General features: G+C 44.8%; 1 protein-coding gene across 1 annotated transcript; it reads left to right on the top strand.

Moving 5' to 3' along the window:
- Positions 1–3996: 3996 nt before the first annotated feature.
- LOC108490034 (interleukin-15 receptor subunit alpha) lies at positions 3997–6963 on the top strand (the record flags this gene model as incomplete). The annotated part of the gene is given in 2 exon segments (XM_017794859.2): positions 3997–4069; positions 6281–6963. Coding segments are annotated over 2 exon segments (170 nt in total), but the record flags the coding sequence as incomplete, so codon positions are not given.
- Positions 6964–20445: the final 13482 nt, after the last annotated feature.

The following is a 20445-nucleotide window of genomic DNA, read 5'->3' as shown; positions in this document are numbered from 1 at the left end:
AGTTACAGGGCCAGCAGATGGCCTTGATTTTACAGGGTATTTTCCTTTCTTTAAAATTTATAAATTTGTGATTAGATAGCTTTTTCATGTTTAGAACATGCCCCCGTTTAACAGAAAGCTACATTTCTGCCACTCTTGGCTTAGAAAACATGAAGAAAAATAAATGGATTACTGTGCCTACTCTCCTAGATGGCAGAGGTAGAAATGCACTTGACCTCCCTTAAAAGGCAGCTTCTGAGGACTCAGAGCTCCACACCCACCTGGGAATGCCATGTCTTGGGACCCTTAGCAGTTCCTCCAGGACCTGCCATTCTATAGGGTACTATAGCAGAGTCCAGTCCTGACCCTGGCTCTCCCCTCGGCCTCAGGAAGCGCACTTACCCCACAGGCATTCACTTTCCTTTGTAAAACTACATGGTTTGGCCAGGCAGCCCAGAAGAGAGGCCTGATGGTGTGGATGGCGGCAGCGCCAGCTTCTTGGGCACTGTGCTAAGCACATCGTGTACAATTCTTTAGTTGCTACCCACAAGGTGAGAACCATTACTTTTGTTTTGTTTCCTAAGTGAGGAAGCAAGCAGAAAAAAGTGACATTATTTTTTTCAAGACCACACAGCTGGACTCTGAACATAGTCCTGCTGACCTCAGAGCACATATTGTTCACCGATCAGTGGCAGGCAACCCCAGTTTGATCCAGCCCTGCTGGACGATCACCATGAACAGGTAGAAATGTTGTACAACCCATCTTCACTCCCCTATGGGTCCTGGGGCCTCTCAGACGCCCTGACCATGTCCTACTGTTGAGTAGTGATGATGACTTTTGTTAATGTCAATACCATTTGCCATGTGCTTTTTCTTTTTTCTTTTTTTTGAGATAGGGTCTCCCTGTAGCCCCAGCTAACCTGGAACTCACTATGTAGACCAGGCTTGCCTCTGCCTGGGATTAAAGGCCTGTGCCACCATGCCCTGCCTGCCATGTACTTTTTCAGCAGCAGAGTTTCTAAGACCATCTGTCTTAGAAAGCAAACCCAAAGTCTTTGAAATGCTTTCTCTAAACCTTCTGATTTTTCTCTCTCGTTCCTGCTCCCCAGCAAATTTACAACCACTGATCATTTTACGCACTCTTTGGGTTATGTTAGTGTTTTGTTTTTATTTTTTACTTATTTATTTATTATTTATTTATTTTTGTCTTTTTGAGACAGGGTCTCCCCGTAGCCCCAGCTGACCTGAACTCACTATGTAGACCAGGCTTGCCTTGAATGCACAAATATCCATCTGCCTCTGCCTCCCAAGTGCTGGGACTAAAGGCATGTGCCACCCCGCCCGGCTAGTTTCACTGTTTTAATTATTTGCTGGCTCACTTGTCCTTTCATCAATTATCTCTGTATTTCATATCTGTTCTTCAACTAGGCTATTATTGAACACTCCTGATTTTTTATTTACTATTTATTTATTTATTTATTTATTCATTCATTCATTCATTCATTGTATGCAGAGGTCAGAGGACAACATATAAGAGTAGTTTCTTTCCTTCCACCATGTGGATTCCAGGGATTGAATTCAGATCCCCAGACTTGGCAGCAAGCGCCTTTACCGATTGAGCCATCTTGTTAGCCCAATACTCCTGATTTCAAAATACAATTGTAGCACACCAACTGTGATAGCGTTTACACTGCCATACACAGGCCTCTAGGAGGAAAGAGGTTATTTTCCAGAGTGTTATTGTGCCTTGAGTTTTTTTCATATCTGTTATAAATTTGCTACACATTTGGTGGGAAATGCTCCTGTCATTACATCACTTATCCACTTGTTCAATGAGATTAAGTACGTACTCTTTACCAGGGAGAGTCATAAGCTGTTCTGAAATACTGGTTTCTCATTAAAAACAAATATTGAGGCTCAATAAGTAAAAGCACTTGGCATACAAGTGTGAGGACCTGAGTTCAAATCCCCAGAATCCACATAAAGCTGAGCATGGTAACATACATCTGTAATCCTAATGCTTCTAAGTCGAGATAGGAGGCAGACAGGGGAGTTCCCAGAAGTTCTAGGGCCAGCTAGCCCGGAGTATGCATTGGAGAACAAGAGATCCTGTCTAAACCAGGGGAACAGTGAAGGCTGACACCTGAGGTAGTCCTCTGTTTCCACACTCACTCTTTTGACCTCTAACAAGTGCATAGGCCAAGCATGCCCAAACTCACACACAAGAATGTACACACACACACACACACACACACACACCCCACTTCAAATTTACTTTAATTCATGGAATTTTAAAGGTTGAACTGCAGCAATTATTTAGTCTCTGTTTTGAACCCAACACCATGTTACATTTTCAGTGCTAGGGACAGAACCTGGGGCCTCATGATAGACAAGTACTCTAAGTACATCCTCAGTCCTGAGCCCATCTCTTATTGTGTGCCTATGACAGTAAGAGAGAAGAGAAACCATAGCCCAGGAGTAATGGGTGGATGCTCTTCCTTCAGCGATACTGTCCCCTGACTCAGATTCACAGCACTGTGCCCACGGTGATGTCAGTGCTGCTCCTGCGGGACTGACCTGGTTTGCCAGGGTGCTGCTAAGGAATGACTGGTCCCTCTCTATTCACACACAGCGTTTCTCCCCAAATACTGGCTATGGCTGCCTCTGCTGCCTTCCCCACCTTAGACCCAACCTCCACTGTGTGCGGAAGTGAAAGGGGGCCTCATGGCCTCTGTATCATCACCTTCCTTCCTTTCTGTCCTCTCCTTCCTCACCTCTTCTCCTTTATCATACCAAATCTCAGTCTCTTCCTTTTTCCTTCCACCCTCCAACAGGGTGGAGAACTTGGCAAATGATCTGTTAATTCATTGTCTCAGTCTGGTTTCAATTTCTTGACCAACTTTGTGTGGATATAATTGGAGACAGGCATTAAGCCACTGAAAATGGCTTTCTGACATCACTGGCCTAGGGGCCTTCTTTCCTGATTATGATTCTGAAGTTTTTTGGGTTTTTTTTTTTTTTTGGTCTTTTTTTGAGACAGGGTCTCCCTGTAGCTCCAGCTGGCCTGAAACTCACTATGTAGACTAGGCTGGTCTTGAACTCACAGAGATCTGCCTGCCTCTGCCTCCGGAGTGCTGGGATTTTGATCTTCATTCAAAAAGAAATTGAAAGAAGCATTGTGAAAGTGGAGCTACTATCTACACCCACTACTCAACAGTAAACACATGCTAAGCCTACCAGCCAACGTGGACACATGGTTTACCGTAGCATGCAACACGTCTGCTAGACATCTTTTCCAGTCATAATGATGATTAATGATAAGTCTGAGAACTCAAGACATCTTTCATTACTTTCTAGTGTTTCCTAATATTTCTTTTGTAACAACTTGGCCATGCTTATTTTACTTACTGAAAAGATGTCTGCTTTCTATAACTTTGCTGTTTCTTCTGATTACAGTGTCATTACAGAAGTATGAGGGCAACAAAAAAGAAATAGTGAAAGCAAAGATTATCTATAATCGCCAGGCGTGGTGGTGCATGCCTTTAATTCCAGCACTTGGGAGGTAGAGGCAGGCGGATCTCTGTGAATTTGAGGCCATCCTGGTCTACATAGTGAGTTCAGGTCAGCTGGGACTACAGGTAGACCCCGTATCAAACAGACATAAAAAAAGATTAATTGATTAATTTTTAATTGTGTGTGTGAGAGAGTTTGTACACGTGAGTGCAGGTGCCCACAGAGACCAAAAGAGGGTGTCAGATACTTTGAAGCTGGAGTTAGAGGTGGTTGCAAACTGCCTGATATGTGCTGGGAACCAAACTTGGGTCCTCTGCAAAAGTAGTATAGACTTTTAACACTGAGCCATCTCTGCAGCCCCCAGAAGTGTTAATAATGGCAAACTGTTTGGAAGGGCATTTGTCCAGGTAAGAATGGACATTAACTGGGGTTTACCAGTTCTTAGCAGTGAATGCCTTTGTGGGGACTCTGGCATGGTTCTGGCTTAGTTCTTTTCTTTTTCAGTGGCCGTCTCCACATCTTTCATCCTGGGTTCTATAGTGTTTGCGGTTTTACTGGCATGCTACCTCAGATCAAGGTGAGTGACATAGGAGAATTTCAGGATCAAATTCTTCCTTTCCAGAAAAGAGCTCTATCCTAAGATTTCAGATGCCCTCTCAAAAGAAGAACCCATCTCCTGACTAAACTTTCACACTCAACTCCTCCTGTAGCAGCTAACCAGAGCCAGGTGGGACTGAGCCAGCCTTGTAGAGCCCTTCACATCCCACACAGTTCTCAGAACACACATTCAAGCTGGGGCAGCTGGAGCAGGGCCTATGATGCAGGAGGTCAATCTACCAAAGGTTCTTCTTATGACACATTCCTGACCATGTTCTCCTCACAGGCTGCACCTTATAAACACACGCACGTCGGCCTTAATTTCTTGTTTCTAATCATTGAAAACCAACACTTCAGCGTCTTACCACTCGCTGGCATTCCAGTTTTTGTGTTTTTCATTCTTCTAATCTCTAGGCTTATTTATCATTCTTGCATTCAAACCTAATGGCACATAAGTTCTGATTTTGCACTTCTATCATTTAATCATTTAGTAACTAGATGACATGGTTGTTGATTTCATATCAAGCATGCATCAGCATTAATACATGAGTGAATATCAGATTGCTTGAAACTGAACTTTCAGTTACTAGTAGTAAAATATCAACTAGTATCTCGATATAAAAATTATATAACTTGGGATGGGCATGGTGGTGTCCACCTTGAAACCTAGTACTTGTGAGGCGGAGGCAGGTAGATCTCTGTGAGTTCCAGGCTAACCTGGTCTACAGAGTGATTTCCAGGCCAGCCATAGTGAGATACTGCCTTTAAAAAGAAAAATTATAAGCTGGCATGGTGGCCCACGCCTTTAATTACAGCACTCAAGAGGCAGAGACAGGTATATCCCTGTGAAATCAAGGACAGCTTGGTCTACGTAAGGTTCCAGGCCAGCTAGAGCTACCAGGAGACCCTGTCTCAAAAAGACAAAAAATAAATAAAAATCATGTGACTTAGGCCAGGAACGTAACTGAGCTGGCAAAGCACCAGTATTTCTAAACTGAGCCTAATTTTGATCAGTGAACATTCTATGAGCTGTTGCCATTAAGCCAAAAAGAAAACCAGTTATCTAAATGTCACATTAGTCTTGAAAACTACTAATACCTATCAGTCAGTAAGAAATACTATAAACCTTGTAAGTAGTTTATAAATTAATAATGCTAGTATATATTCAAGAATTTCATTAAAAATTCCAAAAAATTCTAAATGCTTACAAAATAGAAGTGACTTTAAAGGATTTTCAAAATATTGTTATAGATCCAGGCATGATGGTACACACCTTTAATCCCAGGACTCAGGAGGCAGAGGCAGGTGGATCTCTGTGTGTTCAAGGCCAGCCTGGTCCACATAATAAGGTATATTCCTCAGAGATAACAATTACTGGATATGTTCAGAAATATACATACTATGTTTTTAATGAATAATATGTTACATTCTTTAAAAATTGTAAATTAAGTATACATAACCAATAAATATTATCATAAGAGGAAAACATAAATATTATTCACAATATTTTAAAGCACATCCAAAAATTGATACTATGATAAGTGTGATTACTTGGTCATGAATATTCAGTCATCTTCATCAACATAATAAAGTATGGTCTGGCCAAGCTCTGACCAGCTACTCTCCTGTCTCCTTCCTCATCAGCTACACTGCTTCTTAGCAGAGGATTGGTAAAGTTGGGGGTAAGAGTGGGGTGGCATGGATTGTTTCAGCAACATTGGTAAAGCTTTGAATGGCCAGGTTGAAAATACCCAAATAGGATTCAGATACTTGCTATCTGCACATTTCCATTGTGAGTTTTTCCAGCTCTGAGAAGTACAGATCGCTGGGGATGGTGCTGATGCCCACTAATAGAATGCACTCAGTACTGGTCACACGTGTTCAATAAGTATGTTGACTACATAGCTGTCCTGACCTCTTTTCAAAAACCTGTGGAAGGGGGGCTGGAGAGACGGCTCAGTGTTTAAGAGCACTGACCACTCTTGCAGAGGACCAGGGTTCAATTCCCAGCACCCACATGGTGACTAACAACCACCCACAACTCCAGTTCTAGGGGATCTGACGCCTCTTTTGACCTCCGTGGGCGCTGCGTGACACAGGTACACTTACATACATGCAGGCAATACACTCATACACATAAACTAAAAGTAATAAAATTTTTTTTTAAAGCTGTGAATAATCTGCTTTATAGGCAAACTTCCCGGCCACCTCGCGTCGAGGTGGAAACCATGGAAGCTGTGCCAATGACTGTGAGGACCAGTACCAAAGAGGAAGACATGGGAACCTAACCACATGACCTTTGAAACTCAGGGGAGCCTGCCTAGCTACGTCTGAAGTGAAGAAGCCAGCTCTGTGTTAGCTAAGGAGTCCCTGCATAAGGCACAAGGAGCTGGACACCAGGGAAAGCCTACTGTGATAATCCAAGGTCCTTGGTGTGATCCTACTGGCTATGCCTGGACACCCCCCATATACACACCTGGGTTCTCCACCACCTGGAAGGCCACTACCCTTCCATCTGGCCTCAGGACAGAGGTCACTTCCCAAAGTGCAAGTAGGTAGAGCTCTCCTGGGAGAGTCTCATCCTCTCCATCAAGGCCTCTAACTTCACTCTAGAGAATAGCAGTGAGCCTGAGGCTCCTGCTTCACTCTACAGCTCCTACTGGCACAGAAGAGGTCTATAGAGAAGACAACAGTACTTGAGCTCTAGAGACTTGGCTCTAGGCAGCCAAGAAAGGCAGAAGAGATGCTGAGCCAATGAATCCTTCTGTTTAAGGATTCAGGACACACACAACTGAACTCAGTGACCTTTTACACATATATGCATTTATATTTATACTTATTTGTCTATCATATCTATACAGTGTATATGATTTATATTTTAAATGCCTTGTATAAACAAAATAAAATATCTATTTTCTATTAAAAATACTACCAGGGAGAAATGTTCCACAGAAGAAAAAAGGAGAGAGAATAGTGATACGGAGTCTAGAGTGACTGAACTCAAGTTTTCTCTCTAAAAGGACGTAGTAGAGCCCTTGCTTAGAGCTGGCATATACCACAGCTTTGGAGAATATCTAACCAAATTTCTTTGTGATGAAAGACAATATAATCAGTGGCATGGCTGGGCCCAGCTATGTCTGGGACACAGATTTCCATCTCCTGTTCGCTCTCTCTTTCTCTCTCTCTCTCCCTCCCTCCCTCCCTCCTCCTGTTTAAGATACCTCTTTCTAAAATCATAAGCTGAATCCCATCTCTTCATTTTATTGTAAAGCTAGGGATCAAAAACAGGACCTTGCGCATGCTAGGAAAACACTACCACTGAGCTATATCCCCAGGCTCCTACCTCCTTATTTTACATATGAGAAAATTGTGGCCTAGAGAAGTTGACTTGAGCAAGGTCACACAGCTCAGTTAATGCCACCACTTGAACAGAAGTGGGACAAGAAGTGGGATAGGAGAAAAGTCCTGGGTGCAAGCCATCTGCCAACCAACATTCATCCACGGGCAAAGGAGAACCACCACAAGGGAGGTGGGGCAAGGGCACAGTACTGGTTCATCAGCTACCATTTCTCACTGACTTCTGCCAGTTGTCAGTTTCTGTGGCTTCATCAGAATCAAAGAAGCCTCCCCAAATAGCTGATCCGGCTTCCTCACAGCATGGCGATCGCAGGCTAGTTAGGCTGCTTACATAGTGAATGAAGCAAAGTAGAAACTGTCAGACCCCTTCAAGTATCTAGGCCAGAAACTGACTCATACGACCTCCTTTGCTGTATATTGGCCAGTCTGGATCCACCGGCAAGGTACACGTGATTCCAAAGGACTTGAAAATCCTACAGGTGTTAAACCTTCAGCCCAGGTGACTTTTGCTGACTACAAACCTAATTTGTGGTCCATTTCCCTTCGTTTCTTGCCTTCCACGGTATTAGACGTGGGAAAAAAATTAGGCGCACTGACTGTTCTTCCTCTTTTCTATTTCACCTTTATCAAGGGATAAAACTCTTTCGCTGTCTTCTTTTCATGCCCCTCTTTAGATAGTAGAAAAGCGCCGGACTACAAATCCTCACATTTACTTGTGTTATTAGTCAGGATGTAGCACTCCCTCCTCTCCAGTTCTGGGGAGCCTCTACATTATTGGAGTACCTCGTTGCCCACTAATTTAAGAACCTCCTCCTTGCTTCCACCAATGTGGGCATCCAAGCTGAGCCTATTAGAGCCTCTCACTTAATGCTCAGGGCTGTTGGATACAGAATGAGGGAAGCACAGTGGCCTGTGTCTATTAATTCCTTGCTTTCAATTAGCTGAGGGTGCTGCCAGTCCTGGGCTCTTGAGTGTTCAAAGCCGAAGGAATGGACTGTACAAACCAGAAGCTCATAACTCCAAGCCCTGAGAGCTAGGAGGCCTATTGCTCCAAGGTTTATAAGCCAGAGACGTGGCTTTAGGTGCTCAGGTTAGAGGCTTATCGTGCTGGGCTTTAAACTACCAGTGACCCCTGCACTTGATAGCTGTTGTAATCCTTGACTTTCAGCAGCAGTGGGTGATGACAACAGACAGTACCAAGCAACAGCAGGTGGCACCTTCTGCCATTAAAACTTTAACACAGAGCCAGGTGTGGTGGTCCATGCCTTTAATCCCAGAACTTGGGAGGCAGAAGTAGGTGGATCTCTGTAAGACTGAGGCCACCCTGGTCTACATAGCAGGTTCCAGGCCACCTGGTGTTGCAGGGAGACCCTGTGTTGATAAAACAAACAAACAAATCCTTCATACAGCCCTTGAATGCTGTGACCCTACTGTAATAAGACGTAGAATTCTCAAGCCCATAATGCCAGAATTCCCAGCCTTTAAATGCATCCAATGTTAAAGCTCTCAGGCCCAAGGTAGATTTGGCAGGCCTCTGGAACCCTTCCAGTGACCAGAGCCTACAGCTCTTCACAGGGGACATTATAAACTGGAGGAGTGACAAAGGCAAAGGCAAACAGGAAAGTGTCACGTTCAGGAAAGAAAGCGCAATTGGACTAATAAGTGATGGACTGAAGTGGGACATACCTGTAATCCCAAACCCGGGGGACTGAGGAAAGAAGATCAAGAGTTCAAGTCCAGCCCAGGTTATGAAGGAGACTTGTGTGATACATGCATGCATGGATACGTACTGTCTTAATTTGCTTTATGTTGCAGTGAGAAAACACTAACCAAAAGCAACTTGAGGAGGAAAGCTTTATTTTACTTACATGTCCCAGTCACAGTCCATTACTGAGGGAAGTCAAGGCAGGAACTCAAGCAGGGTGGGAACCTGGAGGCAGGAACTCAGGCAGAGATCATAGAGGAACGCTGCTTACTGCGCTGTTTCTGGTTTGCTCACGTACCTTTCTTACATAATCCAGGCTCACCACCTAGGGATGGTACTGCCCACAGTAGGCTGAGCCCTCCTATAGTCTATTAGCAATCAAGAAAATGCCTCATAGGCCAGGCATGATGGTGTGTGTCCTTAATCCCAGCACTCAAAAGGCAGAGGCAGGTGGATCTCTAAGTTCAAGGCCAGCCTGGCCTACTAGTGAGTTTCAGGCCAGCTGAGGCTACAGGGAGACTGTATCTCAAAACAACGACAACAAAACTGCCTCACAGACATGGCCACAGGTGGTCTGATAGAGAAGATTTCTAGGTGACTTTCATTTGTGTTAAGCTGACAAAAACTAACCAGTGCACATCCATCCATCCATCAAATCAGGGGACGACAGAGCAGAAGACTGAGGAATAAGCACCATTTCAGCAGGCTGCTAGGAGGGCTGCTTAAGAACTGCTAAATAAACCTGGAACAAAAGCAGTCTTAATCAGCAAAGGTTTTGCAAGAACTTACAATTAGCAGAACCTTAAGATTCCAGCCCTGTGTCTTTGGTTCCCTCTGGTAGACATTCTTTACAATGAATATGGGTGCTTCCCTTTCTAGAGTAATTTCTTCCCATCTCTGGGCAAAAAGCTCAAAGTACGAATTACAAAACAAGTAATCTTCAAAATCCCCTTTGCACTAACTGTATCCCAGTGAGGACTCACATGCTTCAGGACAAAATGACCCTGTGATCCCCCCCGCCTTTTTTTTTGAAACATTCTAATTCCAACTCTTCATGTGGTGGTAGTGGAAATATCTTGGTTCTGGGATTCAGCTTGAGTTTTCACCCAAGCGTCACTCTGTGATACTGAATAGCAATCCTGGACCAATCCCTCTGTACAGCCTGCTCCATCCTCTGCAAGGAAGTTATCATCCTCTGATTGTCAGGCATAGGAAACCCAAGTGCCTAATAAGGTATCTACAAGGTGGAAGCACTTAATATTGATTCATTTCTTCAGGGAGACATTCTATATACTGGAATATCAGGTATCAGCTGCTACCTACCCTGCCCCTTTGTGAGTGTGTGTGTGTGTGTGTGTGTGTGTGTGTGTGTGTATGTGTGTGCAGGAACACATGCTCATGTGTATGGAGGCCAGAGGACAACCAAAGGTGTCATCCATAGGAATGCCACCCACCTTCTTTGAGACAGGGTTTCTTATTGGCCTGGAATTCATCAATTAGGCTTCGAGCAGCTGACCAGAGAGTTCCAGGGATCCTCTCATCTCTGTGCCCCAGCACTGAGATCAAACCTGTGCTACCACATCTGGCATTTTCATGTTTTATATGGGGGTGTTTTGTGTGTGTGTGTTGTAGTTTTTTAAATTTATATTCAGAGTATTTGTCTAAGTCTGACCTATTTTGTGTAACTAGCTCAATTCTATCCATTCTCCTGAAAACGACATGATTTCACTCTGCTTTAAGGCTCAGTAAAACTCCATTGTGTTTGTATGCACTTTGTATAAGCGTTCATCTGTTAACAGGCATCTCGGCTGATACCACAACTTGGCTGTTATGAATAGTACTGCAGTGAGTGTAGACATCTTTGTTTAGTCTTAGATTCCTTCAGGCATATACTCAGGAGTGGTGTAGCTGGCTCATATGGTTTTAGTTTTGCTTTTATGGTTATTTATTATTTTTATTTTATGTGTATGAGTATACTGCCTGCATGTGTGTAAGTGTACCTGTGTCGTGCAGTGCCCACGGAGGTCAGAAGAGGGCCTCAGATCCCCTGGAACTGGAGTTAGGATGGTTGTTAGCCGGCATGTGGGTGCTGGGAATTGAACCTGGGTCCTCTGCAAGAGCAGTCAGTGCTCTTAACTGCTGAGCCAACTCTCCAGCCCCAGTTTTACCTTTTTAGAGGCTCCTGCATACTGATTTCCATAGTAACTGCACTTGTTTACATTTCCACCAGCCATAAAGTGATAGTTGGAGCTGTCAATTTGACAGGACCTAAAAATCACATTGAAGACAAGGCACCAAGCACACCTGTAAGGGTTATGTAGATTAGGTTAGCCTCTGACCATGCCTGTAAGACATTATCTTTAAAAAAAATTGTTTATTTATTTAATTTGTATGAGTGTGTGCTTGCATGTATGTGAGTGCACCCATATCATGCAATGCCTGCAGAGACCAGAAGATGGCGTCAGAACCCCTGGAACTGGAGTCACAGATAGTTCTTAACAGATCTAGGGTGCTAGGAACCGAACCCAGATTGTCTGCAAGAGCAGTTAGTGCTTTTAACTGCTGAGCCATCTCTCCAACAGAGATGGAATCTTAACATAGTTTTGCATTTCTAAAATGGCTAAAGGTGTTGAATATTTTTTTCATTTATTTAATGGCTATTTGTAGTCTTTTAAGAGCTGTCTATTCAGTTTATTAGCATGAATTTCAGTGCTTTGAAGGGTGTGGGAACTCACCACAAACTCCAGAAAAGAAGGGGATGATTTTACCTCCTTGCTGGTGATTGGTTCAGTAATGGGCAGGTGACCCAATTCTGGCCAATGAGATGCAAGATCAGCTAGGGACGGCTTCTGGGAATGTCATGCCTCAAGTGTTGCAGACTGCTGACAACAGCCTGGGAGAACGCCGAACGCCGACTTGAAGTATGCCAGGAAGAAGCTCCTGGGTTCTTTCTTACCAGTGATGCTAGGTATCCGCGATGAGCCCCGGCTGCTACCCCTGCTCTGACTTCTAAGTGAAATCATCACACTTTCTGTCTGATGCCCTTGGGTTTGCACAAAATACCCTGCTACTCAACTGGAGTTAGAGAGCAGGATCTTGCGAGCTTGGCGCAGGCCTTTAGTCCCAGCACTTGGGAGGCAGAGGCAGGCGGATCTCTGTGAGTTCAAGGTCAGCCTGGTCCACATAGTGAGTTCCAGGTCAGATTTGGCATCCAGTGTGGAAATATATACATGTTGTTTAACCACAAAGAAGTAACAGGTAAAAAATATAATTTATGTATAGGGAGGAAAGAAAACAAGAAGAGAGAGAGAGAGAGAGAGAGAGAGAGAGAGAGAGAGAGAGAGAGAGAGAGAAAGAAAGAAAGAAAGAAAGAAAGAAAGAAAGAAAGAAAGAAAGAGAAAGAAAGAAAGAAAAAGAGAAAGAAAGGTCTCTTAACAGATCCTACAAGGTGGAACTGGGGGAGTAAAGAAGGGCAGGGCAGAGAGTCTCCCGTGTGAGACCATCAGTGACCTGGTCACTGTGGGTCCAGACTAGGGCAGTGTACATTGGAAAAATGATTACTTTAAAACCTTCAGAACCACTGAAATATAGATTTACAAAAGCAAACAAAAAAACAGGCATGGTGGTGCACACCTGTAATCCTAGCACTTGAGAGGCCAATACAGGGAGGGTTGCAAGTTCAAGGGCAGCCGGGACTACATAGTGAGAGTCTGTGGAAAGACGGAGAGGAGAGGGGAGGGGAAGGAAGGGATGAGAGAAGGGATGGAAAGAGTGAATGAGGGAAGAGTGACAGAGAGAGGAGAGAGGAAGGGAGGGGAGAGGAAGGATTTATTTTGGCTCACAGATGTTGATGTGGTGTTGGCCACTCCTTGAGTTGAAGCTCTGTATCAATCCCACCTCTTAGGCCAGGCCTCTAATGACATCAAATATACAAAAACTGTTGGAGAGGAAGAATACAGGGACAGCTACTCTGGGAGATGTAAATTTTCTTGGAGAATCTACAATTAAAGTAGCCAAAGAAAAAAGGAAGAGCCCCCCACCCCCACCCCATGCTAAGGAAGCAGGTGCATCTATGTGGGCTGAGATGCTCTGAGAGACCTTAGAAAAGCGTGTGTATATAATAAGGTCTGGGAGAGTAAGCTGTAGGAACCCCTGGCCTGCCACCTCCTGGGCCACTTTACCTATACCTGTTCAAAGTCATCGGCTTCTAGGCTCAATAGACACCACATTCCTAAAACCCCAGAGGTGTAGGGTGATTAGAGAAGAGCTGATGAATCAGGCTTGGAGAAAAATATTAAATCACAGATGTGACTCCAAAGGTGTCAAATCCTTGTAATCCAGTTAGTTGCTCCCAGAGGAAGATCAGATGCCATTACAGGAAACAAGCACGGGGGAGCATGTGCAACGACCTTGCTTCCTGCACAGGATGGCCACACGGCCTTGTTCTTTGCCCTTCATTTATGAAACTGTTTCAGTCTTATCACATCATCTCTGCTCCCACAGCCAAGCTTCTAGCAAGAGCCCACATACCCACAGGAAGTAGGTAACGTTTAACTGTGCTAACCCTGCCTACCGGTCTGGTACTTGCCAATATCTTCTGTTCCATTCAACATCTGTCGCAAACTTCAGCAGTCTCTCTGGATAATCGCATTACTGACTTCATTTGAAAAATAAAAATTATTCGACCGTCTTGGTTGAGCCTGGCTGCGAGGGTGATGTGGAGTAATCCGGGGTGGCTACCCTGATCTTTGTTGATAAGGATAATGGAGAACTAGGTATTGGTGTGGCCCCCTAAGGACAAGCTGAAGCTGTGGTCCAGTTGATACCTTAGATGGGAAATCGCAGGTTTCAGTTCCAGAGGGTGGCAAAACAGTCACCAGTCTAACCGAAAGCTGGTAGACAGGCTTTGGAAGCAGCTAACAGAATCACAGGGAATAGAGTGAAGACTAATAGACGTCTCAAACAAAGACAACCAGCCTTCACTGTGAAAAGACCACCAAGACTCTTAGAGTAAAAAGCTCTGTGTCTGCTTTTGATGACGAGTATCCAGGAATGGAAAAGTCCTTTACCTTCCATTATCTAGATTTTGAGTTTTGACCTGTCTGAAGAGCGCCAGGCATGCCTCCCCTTGAATGGAGTGCCTGTCATGATCCTCAACAAGGGGGACTTGAGACACTGCTACACCTGGACCCTGTCACCTAGGAGGACACCTTGAACTTGTCTTCACCAAGAAAAGATGCCCTTCCCACTGTGGGATTCTAATCTGTCCCAATCTCCTTGACCTTGGATGTGACTTGCTGTTTATATATATATATGCATACATATATTATGCATACATATATTATGCATGAGTGTTTTGCGTGAATGTATGTAAGGGTACCATGAGTGGTACAATGCCCCCAGAGGTCAGGAGAGGACATTGGATCCCCTGGAACTGGAGTTATGGATGGTTGTTAGCCAGTGGGTTCTGGGAACCAAACCTGGGTCCTCTGCAAGAACAGTCAGTGCTCTTAACTGCTGAGCCGTATCTTCAGCCCATTTGTTATTACACTGGTATTTAAACATCTTACTCCTTTATGGTTTGTGAATGTTGTATTAGCAGAGCATCTGTGTTTATATAAAAGAAATTATAGTGAGGTGTAGACAGGCTTTCCAACCCCATACAGTGAGCTTCTGCCTTGCTTCCTATGTCTTGACCCCTCCCACTCGCCATCAAACCACCTTCCTCTCTCCCTGCACCTTCCATCCCCCCTTTTCCACGATGTAAACTTGATAAATTTCTTGCATTTGCAAAGTTCCAAGGGCCTGACATTCAAGAAAAATTTTCAAGTTTTGTTGTTTTAGTTGACACAGTGTTTCATGTAACCCAGGCTAGCCTCAAACTTGCTATATAGCCAAGACTGGCCTTAAACTCCTGATCCTTCTCCGCCTGCCAAGTCCAGGGATTGCAGCCATGTGCCCTGATGCCTAGTTTCTCAAAAGAAGATATTCAACTTGGTAGTTTCAATTAGAACTGACCTCCTACTGTGGAGGTTGGTTTGCTTGATTTAGTCCATCCCCTCCCAAGTCCATACACTCTCCACTTCCCATACACATGGAGACACTATTAAGGCTCCAGAAACCCAGCTGGGCACGGTGGCACATGCATATAATCCCAGCACTAAGCAGACAGAGGCAGATCAGGAGTTCAAGGATTAGTGTGTTTGAGCCCATAGGATCCTGTCTCAAAAAAAAGGGAAGCCTACTAAACTTCCGTCATACACAGCTAGGCTGGGCAATAAACCATGGTCACTTCTCCTCTGCATGATCTATTATCTCCCAAACTATTAAGAGTTGCAGTAGAGCTCCAACTTGACGTAACTACAGCCACCTTGGTTGTAACCGCCGTTTTGCTGACCAAGTAACCAACCCCTGACAACCTTCCCAAACCCCATAGGGCAAACCAAATCATTAAGATAACTGAGTGCTATCCAAGCCACTGGTGTACAGACTGCTTCTGTGCTAACATTTGAGCACATCAGTTTTTGAGAAAGGCCCAATGCTTTCCGGTTGGCCACTGTGTCTTAGCACATACCTCTCCTGCCTTGAGCGGACAGACACTTGTCTTGCTGCTTGCTGCCCAATAATCTGAAAGTCCCCAGAAAACTGATCTTCACACAATCCTCATTTTACCTGCCTTTCTTTGGTTTCAAGGCACTTTCTACCTTTGGTGGCCTGTTCTCATACTCTGGGGCCAGGTCTTTCTGAAGGACTTGCCTTGAAAAAAAAAAAAATTGACCAACTCCAGCCTGTTGTCTCCATCACCTACGGTTCTGTTCAGGAATGTCTGGTATTCTATAAAGTTCATCCTCAAGCGGCAGGACCTATTCCAAGGTGGTTTGGTGCATTCCTCATATGGTGTACCTTGGCATTCTCTCCATCTGCCCTTCTTGGGGGCACCCTCTTCAATCTTGGCTTGTTCCCTCCTGTCAATGAATTACATGTTCCAGTAGTTTCAGGAGAAAGGCTAACATGGGTGTTCTGGTTTGCCTTCGATTGCTGTGACAAAAGACTGACCAATACCAACTTGGGGAGGAAAGGGTTTATTTGTCTTACATCTCCCAGGTCACAGTCCATCATGGAGGGAGCCCAAGGTAGGAACTCAGGGCAGGAACCCTGAGGCAGGAGCTGAATGAAGCACAGGCCATGGAGGAACGCTGCTTACTGGCTTGCTCCCCTGGCCCATACTCAGCCTGCTTTTTTATATAATACAGAACAAATTGCCCTGGGGTGGCACCACCCACAGTGGGCTGGGCCCTCCCACATCACTCAAAAATCAAGAAAATACCCCACAGACATGGCCACAGGCCAGTCGAATGGAGACAATTCCCCAATTGAAGCTGCCTCCACCCAGGTGTGTCAAGTTGACAACTAAAGCTGTCCAGCACAATGGTCAAAAGGTGTGCACGGAAGAAGCTAAGACAAATGTCCTTACTCTATTGATTCCACTAGGATTAGAATCCCATGATTCTTTGACCTGGGGCTGTAGTGCCCTCCCATCAGCCTCCAACTATGGTCCCCCCAGTGAGCCAGAGTTGTGGCTCCCTCCTATCAACTTGGAGCTGTGGTTCCCACCTATGAACCTAGAGCTGGGGCAGAGTAGGCCTCTTATTTGCAGATTCCAGTCTTGGGAGGACTGATTCTCTAGAACAGACCTCCCACCTCCCCTGAGGGCCAGCTGTGGTCCTCATTCCACAGGTGGCCCTGGGTACCAAGGCCTTGACATCGGACCGCTCCCATTACCAGGTACCAAGAGGTTTTTCCATTATTTTTCTTTTTAGAAACATTTTATTATTTTTATTCTGTGCATGAGTGTATTGCCTGAATGTAACTAAGCTGATACAATTCTCAAACTACAAAATACGTAATTATATCTTAGAATATAATTTCAAAATACTATGTCTACTATAAGTTTTAATATTGTATACTGACAAAACTCTACTGCCAAGCTTCAACAATGTGAAATCTGTCACTGTTCCTGAGTTTACCACCAACTCCCTTTCCAAACTCTCCAACCTATACAATCTTTCAGTGTAATCACTTCTAAAAGAAAGCAATGCTCATAAACTATTTTTAAATTTTAAAAATGGCTAGTCTCAAGAAAAACAATGTAGGCTGTAAAATTTACTATGTGTGACAAGGTAACAGAGGTGTGCCTGTCCCCTCAGATATGGGTCCACACCGGAGAACCACGATGACACCAGTAACTTCCCTCTCAACTGCTGTTTGTCTCAGCTGCACCATCCCTCTGGACCTTGCCTGCTGCAGCCCTGCAACCTAGTTCAGCAGATTCTGTTTGCTCCCACCTTAGTAAATTCTTTCTAAGCCTATATTACTGGCCTTCCATACTTGGTTTCACGACACTGTTTGAACCCAGCAGCACAAAAAAAGCCAGGTGACAGTGCATGCCTGTAATCAATCTCTCGCTCTCTCTCTCCCCCCTGTCTTACACACACACACACACACACACACAATCTTGTGTGTTAGGGGAATTACTCTTCTAAAAGCTGCAGATAACTTTCCCAGTAGTTTGCTCTTTGTCTTTGGGCTCCTGTTTTGCCAAACTGATATTTCTATAGTCAAATTTATCAGTCTTTGCTTTTATGACTTGCTCAGAAAGGAGCAGGATATGCCCCACCCCCACCATCCAAGCCTGCTTACATGTACACGCACCACTTTGTCAGTAGACTAACCTTGGAATGACTTGCTGGGTTAGAACATAAGACACAGACAGCAGAAGACAAGTGGTATCTCCAAGAGGTCCCAAAGTCAGGGGGACACAGGTAAACTGACCAGCTACAACTCTGTTGTAATAAATGGCAGAGGACACAAGGAGAACTCGAGCAATGCCCACATCATCCAGACCAAGTCGACCAAGAAGGCTTTGCAAAGGGGACCTCTGGTTATATCTAGTGGCCCATGAAGGAGGCAGCTAGGCTTAAAAAAAATCATGAGTGTCCTGTTACAGTATCTGAAGACGTTTTGATTTTGGACAAAACTTTTTTCTTTCTATGTCTGGATCCATCTCCACTATTCTGAAATGTTCACAATACACTCAAGGTGTCCTGACACAACATACTCAGGAGGTTTTGTTGAGTATTGATGCACACTTTTAATCTAGAAACTATCACTGATTCTCAATTATTTTCTTTTCTGACAGTTTCATGTATCCTAGGTTGCCCACAAATTCATTATGCAGCTGATGAGCCTGAACCTCTGATCCTCCTGCCTCCACATCCTCAGTGCTGAGATTACAGGTGTGCACCACTCCTGGTTTATGTGTTGTTGGGGACGGAACCCTGGGCCTCATGGACGCTGGTCAAACACTAGCAACATTCTCAAACATAAACTTTCTTGTTTGAAGCTTCCTAGCCTCTGTTTTCTATTTTCTCTTTCTGACACACCTCTTTAATGGACAAATGAAGTTCAACTTTTTTTTGGGGGGGGGGTTCCTTTTTGAGACAGGGTCTCTCTGTAGCCCCGGCTGGCCCGGAACTCGCTATATAGACCCTGCTGTCCTTGAACTCAGAGAGATCTGCCTGCCTCTGACTACCGAGCGCTAGCATTAAAGGTATGTGTCACTACACCCAGAGAAGTTCAACTTTTTTAACTGGTCCTACTTTTTATTTTTTATTTTTTCTGTCTTTTTGAGTCAGGGTCTCTCTGTAGCCCTAGCTGTCCTGGAACACACTATGTAGACCAGGCTGGCCTTGAACTCACAGAGATCCACCTGCCTCTGCCTGAGTGCCTACTTATTTTTATTTAATCTTTCGGATTTTTTTTTTTAAACTTTCTACAATTCTATCAGGCTTTTTCATTTCCTTCATCTTTGTCATCAAATATTTACTCTCCTACACACACACACACGGACGTGCACAAACACTGATCCTGTTATTTCAAGGACGCACTACTGTGTACTGTCTTTTATCCTCTGTGTTAAGGCTACTCACACACTTCTTCCCCTGTGTAGTGACTGGTTTGATAGCCAACCTTCAGCATGGAGGCTGCTTCTCAGCTACTGGCTTACTGCTGCAGTTAAGAGCAGGCACTGAGCTGGGCACTGGGCTGCGCACCTTTACTCTCAGCCCTTGGGAGGCAGAGGCAGGTGGATCTCTGAGTCTGAGGCCAGTCTCGTCTACACAGTGAGTTGCAGACCAGCCAGGGCTACATAGTGAGACCCATCTTAAAAAAACAAAATAACAGGGTTTGGAAAGTCGGCTCAGCAGGTAAGAGCACTGACTGCTCTTGCAGAGGACCCAGATTCTGTTGCCAGCACGCACACAGTGGCTAACAACCATCTGTGTAACTCCAGTCCCAGGGGATCTGATGCCCTCTTCTGTCCTCTGTGGCCACTGCATGGCACGGGTGCACTTACATACATATACACTCATACACAAAAAATAGAAATTAAAAATTAAAATAATAATTTTTAAAAAAGAGCAGGTACTGTCTGAAGTTCAGCTTAACCTTCAGCCCATGGGAGGGGTCTGATGCCTCTGGGCTTGCCCGCTGGGTAATCCAGCTGGCCTATTTCCTTAGGAACTTTTATATTATTGTCATTATTCCCCATGAAGCCAGCTGGGCTCCATAGAGAAGGAACGGGCCAGTCTCTGACCTCAAAGATATAGATTGTTCAGCTTCCAATTTTTCCTCTTAAAAGAAAAATTTTTGTTGAAACTAAATGTTTCAACTGTCACTTTAGTATGGCTTTCGGGAGAAAACAAAGCAAGTATAATTTAACCAATCCAATTCCCAGAAGCTCCTCATTAGCATGAGCCCACCGCCATCTAACTTCTAGCCTGACCGGCTCTCCAAATAGTGCAGGCTGGCGCTGACCCTGTGGCCTCAGCTTCCGGAATGCTGGGATCACACAGACGTGCACCACTATGCCCAAGTGAGCCTCACAAAACTACCACCGATAATATCGCCCCCGACTCTGAGCATCCAGGAAGGAGACCCCGTTTCACCCCCGACTCTGAGCATCCAGGAAGGAGACCCGGTTTCACCCCCGACTCTGAGCATCCAGGAAGGAGACCCCGTTTCCCCCCCGACTCTGAGCATCCAGGAAGGAGACCCGGTTTCACCCCCCGACTCTGAGCATCCAGGAAGGAGACCCGGTTTCACCCCCGACTCTGAGCATCCAGGAAGGAGACCCCGTTTCACCCCCGACTCTGAGCATCCAGGAAGGAGACCCCGTTTCACCCCCGACTCTGAGCATCCAGGAAGGAGACCCCGTTTCACCCCCGACTCTGAGC

This window comes from Nannospalax galili, unplaced genomic scaffold (assembly GCF_000622305.1).
Source record: "Nannospalax galili isolate Female #2095 unplaced genomic scaffold, S.galili_v1.0 scaffold4128, whole genome shotgun sequence".
Classification (NCBI taxonomy): Eukaryota; Metazoa; Chordata; class Mammalia; order Rodentia; family Spalacidae; genus Nannospalax; species Nannospalax galili.
The sequence above is the reverse complement of the archived record's forward strand: the minus strand, read 5'-3'. Positions and strand labels throughout refer to the sequence as shown.